Source organism: Erythrolamprus reginae, chromosome 9 (genome assembly GCF_031021105.1).
Source record: "Erythrolamprus reginae isolate rEryReg1 chromosome 9, rEryReg1.hap1, whole genome shotgun sequence".
Taxonomy (NCBI): domain Eukaryota; kingdom Metazoa; phylum Chordata; class Lepidosauria; order Squamata; family Dipsadidae; genus Erythrolamprus; species Erythrolamprus reginae.
Genome location: NC_091958.1, coordinates 1,587,690 through 1,607,175, shown reverse-complemented (window position 1 = coordinate 1,607,175; position 19,486 = coordinate 1,587,690). Strand labels below are relative to the sequence as shown.

At 41.5% G+C, this 19,486-nt stretch overlaps 1 protein-coding gene across 2 annotated transcripts in view; it reads left to right on the top strand.

Moving 5' to 3' along the window:
- Positions 1 to 19,486, top strand: part of BANP (BTG3 associated nuclear protein) — a 124,277-nt gene that overhangs the window by 79,317 nt on the left and 25,474 nt on the right. For both annotated transcript variants that reach the window (XM_070761832.1, XM_070761831.1), the window contains exon 11: positions 1,442 to 1,486. In XM_070761832.1, coding sequence (XP_070617933.1) covers positions 1,442 to 1,486 — 45 coding nt within the window. The remainder of the gene's footprint in view (positions 1 to 1,441; positions 1,487 to 19,486) is intronic.

Below are 19,486 nucleotides of genomic sequence, written 5' to 3'. Positions count from 1 at the left end.
GGTTTTCCCCCCCATGCTTCCTTCATACTTCTAGACTCACAAACTTCTCCAAGATTGGCCGCAACCCTCAAAATATTTGGAAATGGATACCTTTGTCCTTGTTTAATGGAGTTTTTGTTTGCCTCTGAGTTTGATTGTGATAAAAGGAAAAAAAGCTGTCAATGGAAATACCAGCATTAAAGGTTGCGTTCAGAAAGTTGGATTCGGGCAGGGCCAAAAGGACACCCTGTTGCTCTCCTAATTTTAGACAGAGCAGGATTTTAAATTCAGGAATGTCTCCACATTTGCACATCAGATGCATTGCTAAAAAGCTTGTCTGGTTTATTGTTTATAGCAAGTTTTAATTTTTTTTTCTCCAGGAGCCCTTTCATGTCAAAGGAAGCAGAAGTCCTCTCCTTTTTCTCCTTGCTAAAAGTCTTGGCATAGAAAAAGAGAGAGAGGAAAAAAGGAGAATTGAATACACCAACCCAGCTCTAATTAACATTGCAAAAAGCATAATTTTCTTCATAGGAGCATAACCTTTATGTTTTGGGTTAAAAAAACCCACACAATTTGAATCAAATAAGTACAGTGATACCTCGTCTTACAAACTTAATTGGTTCCGGGACGAAGTTCTTAAGGTGAAAAGTTTGTAAGACGAAACAATGTTTCCCATAGGAATCAATGGAAAAGCGATTAATGCGTGCAGGCCCAAAATTCACCCCTTTTGCCAGCCGAAGCGCCTGTTTTTGCGCTGCTGGGATTCCCCTGAGGCTCCCCTCCATGGGAAACCCCACCTCCAGACTTCTGTGTTTTTGCGATGCTGCAGGAGAATCCCAGCATCACAAAAACGAGCGCTTCACTGGCAACGGAAGTCCGAAGGTGGGGTTTCCCAGCGAAGGGAGCATCAATGAAATCGCAGCATCGCAAAAACACCAAAGTCCTGAAAACCACACCTCCGGACCTTTGTGTTTTTGCGATGCTGCGATTTCACTGAAGCTCCCCTCTCTGGGAAACCCCACCGCCGGACTTCAGTTGCCAGTGAAGCACCCGTTTTTGCACTGCTGGGATTCCCCTGCAGCATCACAAAACACGGAAGTCCAGAGGTGGGGAACCTCAGGGGAATCCCAGCAGCGCAAAAACAGGTGCTTCGTTGGCAATGGAAGTCCGGAGGTGGGGCATCCCAGCGGCGGTGGTGGGTTTGTAAGGTGAAAATAGTTTGTAAGAAGAGACAAAAAAATCTTAAACCCCGGGTTTGTATCTTGAAAAGTTTGTATGATGAGGCGTTTGTAAGATGAGGTATCACTGTATCTACGGTACATTCTCAGTCCTGGTTGTCCCAAAGGTGGTTTTTCAAAAGGCAACCGGACTTTCTTGATTTTCCTCGAAGGCCTTTCACTTCTCATCCGGGAAGCTTCTTCAGTTGCATTAAAAGAAATAAACACGTTTCTTTCCTTCGCAGGGTAACTTGCAGATCCACCAGGTTCACGTTGGGCAAGACGGACAGGTAGGGAATCCGGCTCTGTTTTTAACGTTGCGTCTCTGCTGTTGTTGGTTAATGTGAACCATCTGATTCTTGCAATTTCCTAAAGCTCAGCAGAATAGAAAAGTTTTTTGGGTTCTTTTTTTGGTGGTTGTTATTTTTGGGAAGAGTTATGAGTTCAGCTGATTTTCTGGCAAATGCGCTTATCTAATATCCTTGTGTGTGTTTATCTTCAATTTCATTGAGCTTTGGTTCCCTTGTCACTGTGCTAAATTGCTCTTCTCTTCTCCGACACTGTCGGCCTGGACACATGTGGTCCAGAAATGTGCAGACATGGAGATGTTTGCAGATAACAGGCCCTCTTGACTTCATCCTTGTGAGAAAGAGACGTTTTCTACCACCTCCCAGGGACTGTGCACACTTTCTCTCATAGGCACATAGGAACATAGAAGATGGAGGGCAGAAAAAGGCCTCCTGGTCCATCTAGTCTGCCCTTATACTATTTCCTGTACTTTATCTTAGGATGGATCTATGTTTTTCTCAAGCATGTTTAAATTCAGTCACTGGATTTACCAACCACCTCTGCTAGAAGTTTGTTCCAAGCATCTACTACTCTTTCAGTCAAATAATATTTTCTCAGGTTACTTCTGATCTTTCCCCCACCTCACCTCAGATTGTGCCCTCTTGTTCTTGTGTTCACTTTCCTATTAAAAACACTTCCCTCCTGAACCTTATTTAACCCTTTAACCTATTGAAATGTTTTGATCGTGTCCCCCCTTTTCCTCCTGTCCTCCAGACTATACAGATGGAGTTCATGAAGTCTTTCCTCATCAGTGTGATGCTTAAGACCTTCCACCATTCTTGTAGACCGTCTTTGGACCCGTTCAATTTTATCAATATCTTTTTGTAGGTGAGGTCTCCAGAACTGAACGCAGTATTATTCCAAATGGGGTCTCACCAGCGCTCTATATAGCAGGATCACAATCTCCCTCTTCCTGCTTGTTATACCTCTAGCTATGCAGCCAAGCGTTCTACTTGCTTTCCCTCCCGCCTGACCGCACAGATCACCCATTTGGAGACTGTCAGAAATCCCGACCCCTAAATCCTTCTCTAAATCCTTCTTCAGGTGATGATATGGTTCAGATGGCGAATTGGGAGACCCTTGGCTTATGCTCAGACCGCCACTCTTGCAGGATGGATGTGGACTTTTGCTTTAAAAGCAGTTCGCCTTTGGGTTTCATTGTAACATCAACTCTGTCCTGATGGCCGATGGCATCTGGGGGTGGGGAATTCACCCTTTTGCCAATGACCGTCCGGCGATGTTTCTTTTCTCCCCTCTCGCCTTAAGATCTTACATCTGTTATGATGTAACGGGACCTTGGAGGTCTTCTAGTCCAACCCCATGCTTAGGCAGGAAACCCTCCACTTCTTCAGGCAGATGGTTATCCAGCATCCTCTTGAAAATTTCCACTGTTGGGGCATTCACAACTTCTGGAGACAAGCTGTTCCACTGGTTAATTGTTCTGACTGTCAGGAAATTTCTCCTTAGTTCTAAGTTGCTTCTCTTCTTGTTTAGTTTCCACCCGTTGCTTCTTGTTCTACTCTCAGGTGCTTTGGAGAATAGGTTGACTCCTTCTTCTTTGTGGCAACCCCTGAGATACTGGAACACTACTATTATGTCTCCCCTGGTCCTTCTTTTCATTCAACTAGCCATGCCCAGTTCCTGCAACCGTTCTTCATATGTTTTAGTCTCCAGTCCCCTGATCCTCTTTGTTGCTCTTCTCTGCATTTTTTCTAGAGTCTCAACATCCTTTTTGCATTGTGGCCACGAAAACTGAATGCAGGATTTATGACAGTCACAATGTCCCCCGGGTGTGTGTGTGTGTCACCTTCTGACAAGCAGAGTCAATGGGAAACCCAGGTTCATTTAACGACCATGTTACTAACTGAACAACTGCAAGGAATCGCTCAACAGCTGTTGCAAGAAAAGTCGTAAAATGGGGCAAAACTCGCTTAACAAATTTCTCACTTAGCGACAGAAATTCTGGGCTCAGTTGTGGTCGTAAGTCAAGGATCACCTGCCGTGTGTTCTTCTCGACCCCTGTCCACTTCTGGTTACAAGACAATCTGTACGTTTTAGGGAAAAATAACCCACATAATTGCCCCAAGGGATCCCCGAAAGATTCCTGATATCCCCCATCACTGCCCAAATCATTTTAACGTGTGTTTATCCCTAATTAGCTGGTGCCAAGAGGCAAACGTGCCTGTTTCTGCAGAGGCCCAATTTTTCATGGGAAATCTCCCTCCAACCCGACTTCAATACGAGTTTTCCGTGACATGGATCCGCGTCCTTCCTTCCAGCTAGTATATCACCTTTTATTAGCATTGTCAGAATCGATCACATTGACTGAAGTCCGGTTGAGATCTGGCATGACCTAAAGTCACGGGCTTGTTGCCATCCTGCATTCCAGCATTAGCAGGGTTTTTTAAAAAACAGATTTAGCTGATGCGAAGGGCTGATAAAGGTTTAAGTAGTGCATGGACTCAGAATAGTTTTTGGGTTCAAAAAGAAAGAAAAAAAAAGCAATCAGATTTCTTTTCTTTTCTTTCCCTAATTGAAATTGCTTTCCAGGCGCAAATATCTGTTTTATTCTTCTGTTTATGCAATGGCGTAGGGCTGTCAGATTTAAATCGAACATCCTACAGGGATTTTTTTTGTTGCAAAAAGCCCCAATGATAGATGAATGTAGAATGCTTGGCACATGGACACCCTGTGTTTACTCTATCCTTATTTAATTCAAGATCAGTACACTCCACCCCAAACCTCTTCAACCAGAGAGGATCTCATTAGAAGGGTCTACTCAGCTGCAGCCCTCGGCTCCCCCTTCTTGTCCAGTGAGGTAATCTTGACCTCTGGTCGTGTAAGACACTCAAAACATACAAGGGCTTTCTGAGAAGTGTTAAGTTACAAGGCTTTGCAGCTTAAAAACCACTTACAAGTAATGAACTTGGAGGGACCTGTATAGGGAAGATTCTTGCCGTGAGCGTTCAGGGGGACAACGTCCAAGAATTATAGGAATACGTCATTCTGTTTTTATGTCCTAAAAAAGGGTGTCCTCTTACAGATCCCACGTTTTGGTCGTGTGTAGGCAACCGTTTCCCAAACTGGTAAAGCTTCACTATCTTTTAAGATGGCAGCCTTGGTGGTGGAACGCACTCGTTCCAACAAACACCCAAAGGAAATTCAGCAGAGATAAATTTATCCAAATTTATTTATTTATTTTATTAATTGGACTTTCATGCCGCCCTTCTCCGAGGACTCGGGGCGGCTTACAACATACAATAAACAATATACAGTATCTTAGATCCAAAAAATTAATTTAAAGTTTAAAACCCAAAAACCCATAGAAAACAGTCATTCCATTCCAAATGCCTTCTTCACAGGGCAATGAAGCAAAAGAATTGCATATATCTGCAGCTCACCGTGTTTTTAAGAGAATGGTGATGCAAATATAGTGGCTTTCATTCTCTTCTCTGACAGGGTATGTTTGGTTTCCTATCAAGATACTGGAATAATAATAATAATAATAATAATAATAATAATAATAATAATAATAATAGAAGAAGAAGAGGAAGAGGAGGGAGAAGAAGAAGAGGAAGAGAAAGAGGAGGGAGAAGAAGAAGAGGAAGAGGAAGAAGATAAGAAGAAGAAGAAAAGAAGAAGATGAAAAGAAGAGGAAGAGAAGAAGGAGAAGAAGAAGAAGAGGAAGAAGAAGAAGAAGAAGAAGAAGAAGAAGAAGAAGAAGAAGAAGAAGAAGAAGAAGAAGAAGAATTGAATGAAAATGTGATGGCAACCTTACATGGGCATGGCTTCAAATGGGACCCATCAAGAAAGAAACGGAAGGTTTAATACTCACGGCTCAAGAACAAGCCATACAAATTAATGCCATGGAAGCGAAGATACAAACATTTATTTATTTTATTTATTTATCGGACTTCCACCGATAATCCAATTTGCTGACTTCGCAACTGTTTCGCACTGAATATGTGAGTGCAGCAAAATCACGCGCACTGATTACAAAGCTAGACACGATCGTGTTGCTAAATTAGTCCACTGGTCATGATGTAAAAAATATGACGTACCTGTATCTGAAAAGTCATGGGAGCAAAAAGTGGAAAAAGTTACTGAACATGAGACAGGGAAGATCTTGTGGGACTTTCGAATACAGACAGATCGTCCTCTGGAACACAACACGCCAGATATCAGGGTTGTTAAAGGCCAAAGACTACAGTTGATTGATATTGCTGTACCAGGAGATGGCAGGCTCGAAGAAAAAGAACTGGATAAAATTATGAAATATCGTGACCTGGCCATTGAAATTACACGGCTATGGATCAAACCAGTAATAGTGTCATTGGGGCACTTCGTACCTTGTCCAAGAATTTCACAAAACACATCAAGAAATTGCAGGAATCAGGAAGACAAACCCTGGACCTCTTCTGCACTTTCAGGGTAAGCTAATTCATATTCTGAGGACCAGGTGTATTCGTTAGGAAGGGTTTTTTCCCCCCTACCACACCACTGAGAGATTTCCTGCAATAACACCAGCAGAACTGCACGAAACTGCGCTACTTGGAACATCGTACATTTAAAGAAGATGCTTGGTTGATACTTAGGATGCTGGCAACAACCGTATCAATCATTAACACCAGTCAATCAATCAATATCAACTTTATTTGATTAGTCAATCGACCATATCAAAGTGAGGAAAAGGACCACATCGGTCGTCATAAAACTGTGACTGGTTAAAATACAATAAAATTGGCTAAAATAGAGGGAATTTGAATAAATAATAAGTTAAAATGCAGTATAATATGCTAAAATTGAGTAGTAAAACATGAGAATATAACTCGTGCAAAGGATTATATTAAACAAATCTAAGATACTGATATAAAATATTCTTAAGTGAGTTCATTAGCACCAGTCAGTGGTATTTGTGACAATTTTTTAAATGTTAAGTAGACTTGAGTTTCATATTTAATGAATAAAAGAGATAATGATAATAAAAGAGATGATGATGATAATAACAATAACAAATTAATAACAAACAACAAACTTCCAGCAGACGTGGTCAGTAAATCCACAGTCACTGAATTTAAACATGCCTGGGATAAACGTAGATCCATTTTAAGATAAAATACAGGAAATAGTATAAGGGCAGACTAGATGGACCAGGAGGTCTTTTTCTGCTGTCAATCTTCTATGTTTCTAAATAATAATAATAAACATCGGAGTCGTTTAAGGAGGGCAGCATAGAATAGAATAGAATAGAATAGAATTTTATTGGCCAAGTGTGATTGGACACACAAGGAATTTGTCTTGGTGCATATGCTCTCAGCGTACATAAAATAAAATATACATTTGTCAAGAATCATGTGGTACAACACTTAATGATTGTCATAGGGGTCAAATAAGCAATGAAGAAGCAATATTAATAAAAATCTTAGGATATAAGCAGCAAGTAGAATATAAACAAATAGAAATATAAACAAATAAACAAACGAACAAATAATATCTTGACCCTGTTCTTACGTTTCATCTCAGGCCCCTAGACCCAATCTTTGGGCATGATATAGACGTGAAGTCCATCTGAGGACACTGTTGGAAAGAAATCTTTCAATGAGGAGGACCCTGTTTGAAATTTTGAGGGGAGGCATAGGGAATCAGGACCTCTTCTGCACTTTCGGAGCAAGCTAATTCATATTTTAAGGACAGTGTGTATTCGTTCAGAAGGGTTTTTTTTCCTACCACACCACTGAGAGAAAGCAACTCTTTCTTTTGTGTTCTACTTCTGCAGCAGCTGTGCTATGCACACTTCTTCTGTTTCAGAACATCTGCTTTAAATAATCGAGACTCAGAAACAAACAAGATCGTTAGAAGAACAACAAAGCGAACCACTAAACTCTACACACTGGAAATCCAACAGTTTTTCTTTTTCTTCCCCCCCCCTTTTTTTTTTGAAGTGCCAAAGCAGAGAAATTATTCTCACTAGTACTACGAGCAGGTCTTGGCAGATGTGGTTGGTCTGGACCCATCAGCCTCCACCAACATGGTCATTAGTCTAAAAATGAATGAGAGTGCTATTATTATTATTATTATTATTATTATTATTATTATTATTATTATTATTATTATTTAGTGGATTTATATGCCGCCCCTCTCCGAAGACTCGGGGCAGCTAACAGCAATCATAAAACAGTGTACAATAATAATCCAATACTAAAAGCGAATTAAAACCCCCTTAATATAAAAAACCAAACATACATACAGACATACCATGCATAAAATTGTAAAGGCCTTGGGGGAAAAGGAATCTTAATTCCCCCATGCCTGGCGGCAGAGGTGGGTTTTAAGTAGCTTACGAAAGGCAAGGAGGGTGGGGGCAATTCTAATCTCTGGGGGGAGTTGGTTCCAGAGAGCCGGGGCCGCCACAGAGAAGGCTCTTCCCCTGGGTCCCGCCAAGCGGCATTGTTTAGTTGACAGGACCCGGAGAAGACCCACTCTGTGGGACCTAACTGGTCGCTGGGGTTCGTGCCGCAGAAGGCGGGAAGTGGGCTGAAATTTATTTATTTATTTATTTAATTTGTATGCTTATTTATTTATTTGATTTTTATACTTGGGGCAGCTCACAACAGCAATAGAACAATTCATTAAAGAGGGGAGCATTTTTTTTAAGATGGAATAGATGCTTCCATTACCAGGTATCAAAAGTTGCCTTCTGTTTTTATAATACCAACCATATTGTCCTTACGGCTTATTTTTGTTGCGTGGGTATACTGTGTATATACTGTACATACAATGGCAATAAAGTATTTATTTATTTTTTCTTCCACTGAAACCTTTTCACAAAGTGAAAAATCTCAGCTACTATTATAATCTTATTCACATTTAAGCACATTTTAAATCTTAATTACATTTTAATACTCCTAAATAAACATGATGGAGCCATGTTTTGAGAAACTATGATTTTTGTTTTCATTCTTTCTCTATAAACTTCCTACTTTAATTTCTTGGCAATTTTTTGATGCCAGGAAGATGTTAAAATATAGCTACTACTTTTTCTAACTCATGAAGTCTTATGCCTCAAAGGTTACCGAGCCTTAAGCCTCTATGAAGGCAAGAACCAAGCCATAATTCATTATGGTGTCACTTCAAATATTTTTTTCTAAAGTATCTTTTCTCCCCAAGGCACAGATCTCTAATCTTCCATATTTCTTTTGAAATATGTAGGTATACAAGATATATACGCGTTTTTAATGAACAAGAAAACTTCTGTGTTCTTTCATGTGCCCTGGAGAACCTCTATTGCGTTGGGCACATAGCTAATTCCATAGAAAGCATCCATGCTATCTAACTAATGAGCTGTGATGGCGCAGTGGCTCGAATGCAGCATTGCAGGCTAATTCTGCTGCCTGCCGGCTGTCTGCCATTTGGCAGTTCAAATCTCACCAGGCTGAAGGTTGACTCAGCCTTCCATCCTTCCGAGGTGGGTCAAATGAGGACTCAGATTGTTGGTGGCAAGAGGCTGGCTCTGTAAACCCCTTAGAGACGGTTGGAAAGCATTGTTGGAAAGCACCTCAGGGACCGCCTTCTGCTGCACGAATCCCAGCGACCAGTTAGGTCCCACAGAGTGGGTCTTCTCCAGGTCCCGTCAACCAAACAATGTTGCTTGGCGGGGCCCAGGGGAAGAGCCTTCTCTGTGGCGGCCCCAGCCCTCTGGAACCAACTCCCCCCCGAGATTAGAATTGCCCCCACCCTCCTTGCCTTTCGTAAGCTACTTAAAACCCACCTCTGCCGCCAGGCATGGGGGAATTGAGATACACTTTCCCCCTAGGCCTTTACAATTTTATGCATGGTATGTCTGTATGTATGATTGGTTTTTATAATAATGGGTTTTTAACTGTTTTTAGTATTGGATTATTATTATATGCTGTTTTATTACTGTTGTTAGCCACCCCGAGTCTGCAGAGAGGGGCGGCATACAAATCCAATAGATTGATAGATAGATAGATAGATAGATAGATAGATAGATAGATAGATAGATAGATAGATAGATAGATAATAAAGTGGTATATAAGTGCTACTGCTATTGCTAACTTTCAGGTGGCTTAATTGGGAGAGCCTCCTGAGTGACAAAGCCCATGGAGTATTCTGGGATGGCAGAATGAATAACTTTTTGGAAAGGGACAATCCTTTGTTCATTCACTTGTTCATTTTGGGGGCATTGTGTTGAGAGGATGTCCATAGAAATCAGCTTCACACAACCAGGCATATTAAGAGTACTTTGAAGAATCTCTCCTCTACACGAAGTGCATTCCATTCTTTATTTGCTCAAACCTTGTTTTAATATTGCTGTGGAACTAATAAGGTGAGATGTGATAAGGCACAATAATCTTTTCAATGAATGGAAAATCATTTTCCTTGCTTTCCAAAGTGCTTTCCTCGGCCCGGGCGCCCTCTCTTTTTTTACAAATGTGTGCGTGTAATAAAAACTCCCCTCTTATAATAAAAACTTGACCGTTTGTATTTTTCTTGGGAAATCTCTAAGTAATCTTTTGTGTGTGCTGGCAGAATTCTCTCACTCTGAAATGTTAATCATTTGTGAGGATCAGATGATCATTGCCCTACACACTTTTCAATAATGTGGTGCACTCCTCTTCCTTCTGCCCCAAAGACTGACACCTCTCAACTTCTCAATCTCCCCCTCCCCTTTTTAACTACCTTTGTAGCTGACTCGATGCTTTCCCATGAAACTGTTAGTGGTTCTGCCTCTTTTCCTCCTTTTCTACACGAGACAGCGCATGAGCATAAATGGTACTCATGTTGCACATTTTGGGTTGGGACGGCTTCCAAGATGCAGAGGCACATATCGTATTTTTCGAGTATAAGACGCACTTAGTTTTTGGGGAGGAAAATAGGAAAAGAATCTGCTTACCAGGTATTCATCTGGCTAGCACATTATTTTATCCCTTGGTTAGGGCTTTAAAAAAAACTTTATTTGGAGAGAGTAACAATGAAAGAGCTTGCAAGCCAGTAAGAGCTGGGAACATCATTAGCACCTGGAAAGAAACAATCGGAGCAAGTAGAGCAGTGGAAAAAGGAAGGAAGGAAGGAGGGAGGGAGGGAAGGAAGGAAGAAGGGAGGGAGGGAAGGAAGGAAGGAAGAAAGGAAGGAAGGAGAGACAAATGAGAAGAAGGAAAAAGAATTAATGAAAGAGAGAAGGAAGGAAAGGAAAAAAGGAAAGCGAAAAGGAAAGATATGAAGGGATAGAAGAAGGAAGGGAGACATTTTTATTTATCTATGATTAGTCTCTGATTTGTACTGACAGCATATCTGTCTGACTCATAATGCAAGGTTATGGTGGTTACAGTCCCAAGTGGTTGTGGGGCTAGTAACTTGTTGGGGTTTTCTTCAAAGCCAATAAAAGCATACATATTCCAATTAATTTTACCTTTTTAATTTCCAAAGCAGACAAATCCCGAAACCTATTTGAGCATCCAAGAAACTCTAGGGATCATATTTCTCACAAATAATTGGGATGTTTTTTTTTAATGCAGGGGAGGTTGTTTGAGACATGGGAAATGGTTTCTTGTTAATTAAAATATAACAGAACATTCTGCAAATGAAGAACACATTTGTCTTGGGAGGAAAGATGGGCATCGGTTTTCAGCTGTTTGCCAAGCTAGACATACTAGGATTATATTAATTGATGTACTGTTGTTCATTTGTTCTATTTTTTTAAAAAAATTATGCATTCTAAAATTATCTGTCTGCCAAAAGAGGGCAAAGCGACAAATTCTTTTCCTTGCAGAACATTGCTCATTTCATTCCTACATGATGCACTTAATAATGAACTTTTTATAAATCATTTTAATGTCTCTTCCTCTCTCGTAGTGCTTCTATAACCTTTTGAAAATATTTGCGTATTAAGAGGAAAACAAAAACCCAAAGAGACAGCTTATCTCCAGCCCCTTATTTGTTAAACTGCTGTCATGGTTTAGTTGACTATTGGGCAACAGTTTGATTAGAATGTCTATGGAGCTTCTCAATCCTCCAGGCCATGGTTGTCCCAAAGGTGCTTTCTCCTAAAAGGCAGCAGGACTTTCTTGGTTTTTTCCCCTTGAAAACCTTTCACTTCTCATCCAAGAAGCTTCTTCAGTTCGAACTGTTCCTCATCCATTTACACTCCGATTCAGGTGACTCTGAGGATACAGATAAACCCGCAAGGGGCCTCAACAAAGCTTAGAGAGCTAACACCAACATTCAGAGTAGAATGACTGTGAAGAATATAAACCCTTCCATTGTCCACCAGAACTGAAGAACCTTGAACATAGAACATAAGAACCTAAGAAGAGCCCTGCTGAATCAGGCCAAAGCCCATCTAGTCCAGCATTCTGTGTCCCACAGTGGCCCCCCAATTGTCCGTGGGGATCTTGAGCAGTAAGAGAAGGCAAGACCCTCCCTTTCACTGGACCCCCAACAAATGGGACCCAAAGGAACCCTGCCTGCTTCAACCAACATAGAGGCAGCACTTGGACATCCATTTCAATAACCACCAATACTCTTGGCATCCATGAATCTGTCTAATCCTGCCTTGAAGCTATCCAGGCTGAACTCTTCTGGAAGGGAATCCCATCAACCAAGGACCCTCTGGGTGAAGAAATATTTCCCTTTATTTGTCCTCGCTTTCTTACCTATGAGCTTTAGGGAGGGCCCCCTTTTCCTAGCGTTGTGTGATAGAGAAAAGATTTTTTCTCTATCCACCTTTTCTATCCCATGCAGGATTTTATACACTTCAATCAAGTCCCCTCTTAAACATCATCTTTCAAGGCTGAAGAGACCAAGGCGTTGCAACCTGGTTTCATAAGGGAGGGGCTCCATTTCCTTGACCTTCTTTATATATATACATATAAAAATAAACTTTATTTGTAACACACAAAACACAAACAACAAGACACATACAAAAAAGCATTAAAATAAAAGTTGGACAATTTGTGACAGGCCTGTAGTACAATTGAATTGTAATTGAACTGAAGAAGCTTCTTGAATGAGAAGCGAAACGTTTCCCAAGGGAAAAACCAAGGAAAACCAGTCGCCTTTTGGAAAAAGGCGCCATTCGTTCTAGTTCGAACGGCATGAAGCCACTCTTCTAGCTTTGAAGAATTTCACCTCTCTTCCGCATCGTTCTTTGTAAAGATTTCCAAAATCTGTAGGCACTTTGAGCTCCTTCTCCTGGTCGGCATAGCATGTGGCCTGTATGAAGCCAACCGTAACCTCATTTCATTGTCCACTCACCACCAAATACATCGTGTGAATCAGGACAGAGGGGAGCCTGGCTGGGGAATTCTGGGAGTTGAAGTCCACCCATTTTAAAGTTTCTAAGGTTGCGATATACCTTGGTAGACATCAGAAATGGAAAGTGGGCAGGAATAGATAAGCTTTGCTGAAGACACGGGTTCTTCGGATTATTTCTCCATTTAGCTTAGGGTTCCATCCTGAAAACATTTTTCCCCCCCTTTGGACTGGCGATGGCTTTTACAGGTCCGGCACAGATTTTCCAACTCTCTTGCCCGATCCTTTTTGCTGCATATACTTGGGTTGACCCAGGGTCCTCCGCGCACCAAGTGTGTGCTTGGCTGCTTGAGAGCATTTTCCCTACGCTACCAGAATTTCCATCGTTTTATCTATGAAAAAAAGTGAAGCAAACAAGTTGAGCCACACTTTTACATTCGGAATCCTGAATATTTTATCTGGGGTGCTGCGAAAGTTTACATGTTGCTCCAATGCGGCTCTCGGTGTAGCAAGACCAAGCCTTCATTTGTAGTGCTGTTTAGATGTTGCCTTGAAATAAAACAAATTTGTCTTGGATGCATTTCAGGGAGGATTCTGTTGGCAAACTTTGGAAGGAAATGGGGGCCTTTTTCTTGAGGCTTCCTGTCATAAACTACAAAAGTTTAATAAACAAAAACCAAGCACCTTTGGGGCCAGAATTACGTTTGGGATGAAGCCTCTGTTTACAAAAATTGGAGTGGAAGCGCTGTCATTTGTATTCCTTTGCCTCTCTCACAGCTGTGGCATATTGACCTGAGCTCAACTGTTAGCATTCTTCAATGGCAAAGTAGAACATTGTAATGCAATAAGCTTCTATGCTAATCTTCTATGATAACCCTCCATTGCTCCAGACAGTTTGTTTATTTATTTTATGCACTGATATGGCAATATTATAATAATATAATATAATATAATATAGTATAGTATAATATAATATAATACAGTATAATACAATACAATACAGTACAGTACAATACAATACAATATAATACAATATAATACAATATAATACAATATAATACAATATAATACAATATAATACAATATAATATAATATAATATAATATAATATAATATAATATAATATAATATAATATAATAGAGACTTTCCCTCCCCCTAGGCTTATGAAATTTATGCATGGTATGTCAGTATGTATGATTGGTTTTTAAATTGGGGTTTTAAATTAACTTAAATATTAGATTTGTTTACATTGTATTATTATTGCTGTGAGCCGCCCCGAGTCTGCGGAGAGGGGCGGCATACAAATCTGATTAATAAAAAATTAATATAATATAATATAATATAATATAATATAATATAATATAATATAATATAATATAATATAATATAATATAATATAATATAATATAATATAATATAATAATTCAAAGACGTTAAAATTTGGAAAATAGAAAAACTCAAAGCCAAGACGTTGGGCAGCCTTGGAGCAAGGTCTAGTCAACCCCACCAGCCAGCTCCCATTGTAGTAGACCCGAAGCCAGGAGGCAGAGCCAGATTTTCAGGTTTTCTGCAAGGTCGGGGAAGAGTTCACCTCCAGTGGGGGGGATATTCCAGAGGGGGGGGGGGCAAAGCAGAAAAGGCCCGTCTCCTGGACCCTTACGCACCAGATATTCATGGAAGGCAGTTGTTTGCCTTACGTTTGGGGGGAAAGCAAACTGTTGCTTTAAAAGATCTGTGGTCTTCAATCTGAGCATTTTATTCCTTCGCAGATTGTTTTTCTAAAGCTGTTACCCATTGCAGGATCCTAAAAATTATCCTCCAGTGGCAAACTCTTCCTTGGCTGCCTGGCTGTGAAATACTTTTTTGATGACAATCTGAGATCCAGCTGGGTTTTTGCTGAATGGAAGGGGCAGCTTCATGTTTTATTTGGTATTTCAAAAGTTGGCTTTTTTAAAAACCATAAGCTGACTTTTAAAGAAAAACGAATGCTCTTGTTATGACTATGCAGTTGCTGTGATTTAACATTGGGGTGCAGGTAAAGGGGTATTAGAAACATAGAAACATAGAAGACTGATGGCAGAAAAAGACCTCCTGGTCCATCTAGTCTGCCCTTATACTATTTCCTGTATTTTATCTTAGGATGGATATATGTTTATCCCAGGCATGTTTAAATTCAGTTACTGTGGATTTACCAACCACGTCTGCTGGAAGTTTGTTCCAAGGATCTACTACTCTTTCAGTAAAATAATATTTTCTCATGTTGCCTTTGATCATTCCCCCAACTAACTTCAGATTGTGTCCCCTTGTTCTTGTGTTCACTTTCCTATTAAAAACACTTCCCTCCTGGACCTTATTTAACCCTTTAATATATTTAAATGTTTCGATCATGTCCCCCCCTTTTCCTTTTGTCCTCCAGACTATACAGATTGAGTTCATGAAGTCTTTCCTGATACGTTTTATGCTTAAGACCTTCCACCATTCTTGTAGCCCGTCTTTGGACCCCTTCAATTTTGTCAATATCTTTTTGTAGGTGAGGTCTCCAGAACTGAACACAGTATTCCAAATGTGGTCTCACCAGCGCTCTATGTAAGGGGATCACAATCTCCCTCTTCCTGCTTGTTATACCTCTAGCTATGCAGCCAAGCATCCTACTTGCTTTTCCTACCGCCACGACCACACTGCTCACCCATTTTGAGACTGTCAGAAATCACCACCCCTAAATCCTTCTCTTCTGAAGTTTTTGCTAACACAGAACTGCCAATGCAATACTCAGATTGAGGATTCCTTTTCCCCAAGTGCATTATTTTACATTTGGAAACATTAAACTGCAGTTTCCATTGCTTTGACCATTTATCTAGTAAAGCTAAATCATTTACCATATTACAGACCCCTCCAGGAATATCAACCCGTATTAACGCTTCACGTGATCTTGTGTGCTTGTGTGTATTTGCTCATGGTTGTGGGGCAAGAGAACATTTGGGCCGTTAAAGTGAGGGTTCTCTTCACCGCCCCTCTCTTGCCCCCTTCCACACGGCTGGGGCTGCCAGAGTCCAGCCAACGATCTCTCTTGGAAGCCGGCCGTAAGCCTCGCATCTCAGGCTGTAGTAGCAACTGGGCCTGTGGAAATTCAAACATTTCCTTTAAAACAATATTTTTTCGAGGTCAGGGTTGCAGCACTGAAGTTGTGCTAATATTTGTACTTTGCAAATAAGCCGTTTCTACAGCGTGTTTTATTAGCAGTCCCTGGGTGTTCACCCAAGAAGCCATTGTTAAGAGGTCCTAAGACCAGAAAACCTTTCGAGGAGGATCAGGGCTGAGCCAGAGGGAGAATAGAACCCCAGGGAGGAAAAGTTGCTCTCCCTGGACACACACCTGTCAGTTTGGGCATCTTCTTCCAGCCTGCAGGGTTCCTTTGGTGGTTGAAATACTTCTTTCCAGTCCACCGGGCTTTGTTCTGTCTTCCCAGATGCCGTTTTGCTTCCCGAGCGTTTCTCTAGGGCGGCTGCTAATCCTATGAGACTGGGATTCCATGTCGCCCGAATAAGGCCAACGCTTGGTGGGATCCGGCAGCCAAGTGGGTGGCATGGCCTATTTTCGTACCACTGCGGCAGAAAAGAGAAACCAGCCATTTCAAACGGTGCCATGCTGGCAGAGACTCCTAGCCACACAGGCAGGAATTTCCCCACAGATGTGGGCATGACTCAGGCTCTCGAAAACCCCTCCCCACTCGGATTAATTCAGGATAAAAATGCTTCCCGCTCCTGGCCGAGAAGACAGTGATGTGGCCCTTGACTTCCCTACTCCAGTGTTAAAACACGTCATTGTGGCCTCTGGAGAAATAGTGGATTATCCACATATAAGAAACATAGAAGACTGACGGCAGAAAAAGACCTCATGGTCCATCTAGTCTGCCCTTATACTATTTCCTGTATTTTATCTTAGGATGGACATATCCCAGGCATGTTTCAATTCAGTTCCTGTGGATTTATCTACCTCGTCTGCTGGAAGTTTGTTCCAAGGATCTACGACTCTTTCAGTCAAATAATATTTTCTCAGGTTGCTTTTGATCTTTCCCCCAACTAACTTCAGATTGTGTCCCCTTGTTCTTGTGTTCACTTTCCTATTAAAAACACTTCCCTCCTGAACCTTATTGAACCCTTTCACATATTTAAATGTTTCAATCATGTCCCCTCTTTTCCTTCTGTCCTCCAGACTATACAGAACATGGTTGATAGGAAAGATCAGGGGGAGGCTATATTTATTTTTATTTGTTTGTTTGTTTGTTTTGTCATGTACAGAGTGGTGGTATACAGAGATATCATAATATTTATATACATGATACTAGTAAAAGAGAAACATTAGGACAGAGGATGGAAAGCACGCTGGTGCACCTATGCACGCCCCTTACTGACCTCTTAGGAATCGGGAGAGGTCAACAGTGGTCAGTCTAAGGGTAAAGTTTTGGGGGTTTGGTGATGAAACTACAGAGACTGGCAGTGAGTTCCATGCATCAACTACTCGGTTACTAAAGTCGTATTTCCTGCTTGGAGCAGTTTACTTTGAGTTTGTATCTGTTGTGCGCTCGTGTGCTGTTGTGGTTGAAGCCGAAGTAGTCGTTGACAGGAAGGACATTGTAGCAGAGGATTTTATGGGCTGTGCTTAGGTCGTGTTTAAGGCAAAGTAGTTCTAAGCTTTCTAAACCAAGGATTGTGAGTCTAGTTGCGTAGGGCATTCTGTTGTGAGTGTTCTATACATGAGATGGGTACTACTCAGAGGGAAACATTAGGACAGGGAACGGAAGGCACGCTGGTGCACTTATGCATGCCCCTTACTGACCTCTAAGACATTGGGAGAGGTCAACAGTGGATAGTCTAAACCGCTCGAAACTTGACTGTAAAAAATATGATTTCAACAATCGAGTTGTCGAAGCGTGGAATTCATTACCGGACTCAATTGTGTCAACCCCTAACCCCCAACATTTCTCCCTTAGACTCTCCACGATTGACCTCTCCAGGTTCCTAAGAGGCCAGTAAGGGGCGTACATAAGTGCACTGGTGTGCCTTTCGTCCCCTGTCCAATTGTCTTTCCTTTCTCTCACTTATCATATATATTTTCTTCCTTTCATATATCTTCTCCTCTAAGTTCACTTCTACCCTTATATATATTACTACATGTCTATTTTCTTCCTATGTATTTGTGTATTGGACAAATGAATGAATAAATAAATAAATAAAGTTTTGGGGATTTGGGAAAGAAACTACAGTTAGTGAGTTCCAGAGGATTTTATGGGCTGTGCTTAGGTCGTGTTTAAGGCGACGTAGTTCTAAGCTTTCTAAACCAAGGATTGTGAGTCTAGCTGCGTAGGGTGTTCTGTTGCGCGTGGAGGAGAGGAGGGCATCGTCTCATAGACGCCCCGGGAAAAGGCCATGGAAATATTCCTCTGTGGACAGTGCAGGCAAGAAAGGGGAAAACATTTCCAATCAGATGTCTGCTTTTCTCGGCTTTCTTGGAGTCCCCGTTACATCCTCAGGGTCTGATGGGAAGCGGATGAAGCCCAAGCAGAGTGTAAGGCGAACCCTCCAGCCATGGCCTGGTTCCTACGATTCCTCCCCACCCTGCCAAGAGTTTGTCGTGTCCCTCTGCATCGGCTCCCTCTCAGCCATCCTGGGTTTCTCTCTGGCAGGCCCCGGGGCGCATCAGGGAAAAATGTGTGAGAAAAATGCAGAGCGATGGACGTGGTCTGCAGGGCCAAATCTGAGAGATGGAGACTTGGACCCCTCGTCGGACACCGGGAGGAGGGAAGGGAGGCTGTGTGAGCCCATAAAAATAAGGGGGGGGGGGGGAGAAATTGGGAGGTTTCTCCACTGAAAGACCCCTGGAAGGGAAGGCTGGTGGGCTTGCGCAAGAGGCGTCTCCAATGGCTTTTGTTCTATTCCGTTCCATTTTGCTCACCAAGAGGAAGGAGCGCGTGTGAAAGAATGCTGAAGCTTTTTTTCTTTTTCCTAAAACCCAGTCACTCAGTAATGGAAATAATATCCCTTTTGGATTCCAGACAGACTCACACACACACACACACCCCTTCTTCTCCTCCGTCCTTCTGTAGTTTTTGCCTCCGGCATTTTTTCCCACCTCACTTGGACGTGACCGCTTGGAAGAGGTGAAGCGATGGAAGGGAATCCAGAAAATGAACTTTATAGAACACTTTATAGTCCCAAAGGTGCTTTTTTTTCAAACTGGACTTTCTTTGGGTTTTTTTCCCCCTTGAAGTTGTTTCGCTTCTAATCCTAGAAGCTTCATTCAGGAACCTCTTGGATAAGACGCATAATGTCTTCAAGGAAAAAGAAAGGGAGGGAGGGAGGGAAGGAAGGAAGGAAAGAAGGAAGGAAGGAAGGAAGGAAGGAGTCTACGGAGAGGGGCGGCATACAAATCTAATAAATAATAATAATAATAATAATAATAATAATAATAATAATAATAATAATAGGAAGGAAGGAAGGAAATTAAAGGGAGGGAGGGAGGGAGGGAGGGAGGAAGGAAGGAAGGAAGGAAGGAAGGAAGGAGTCTACGGAGAGGGGCGGCATACAAATCTAATTAATAATAATAATAATAATAATAATAATAATAATAATAATAATAGGAAGGAAGGAAGGAAATTAAAGGGAGGGAGGGA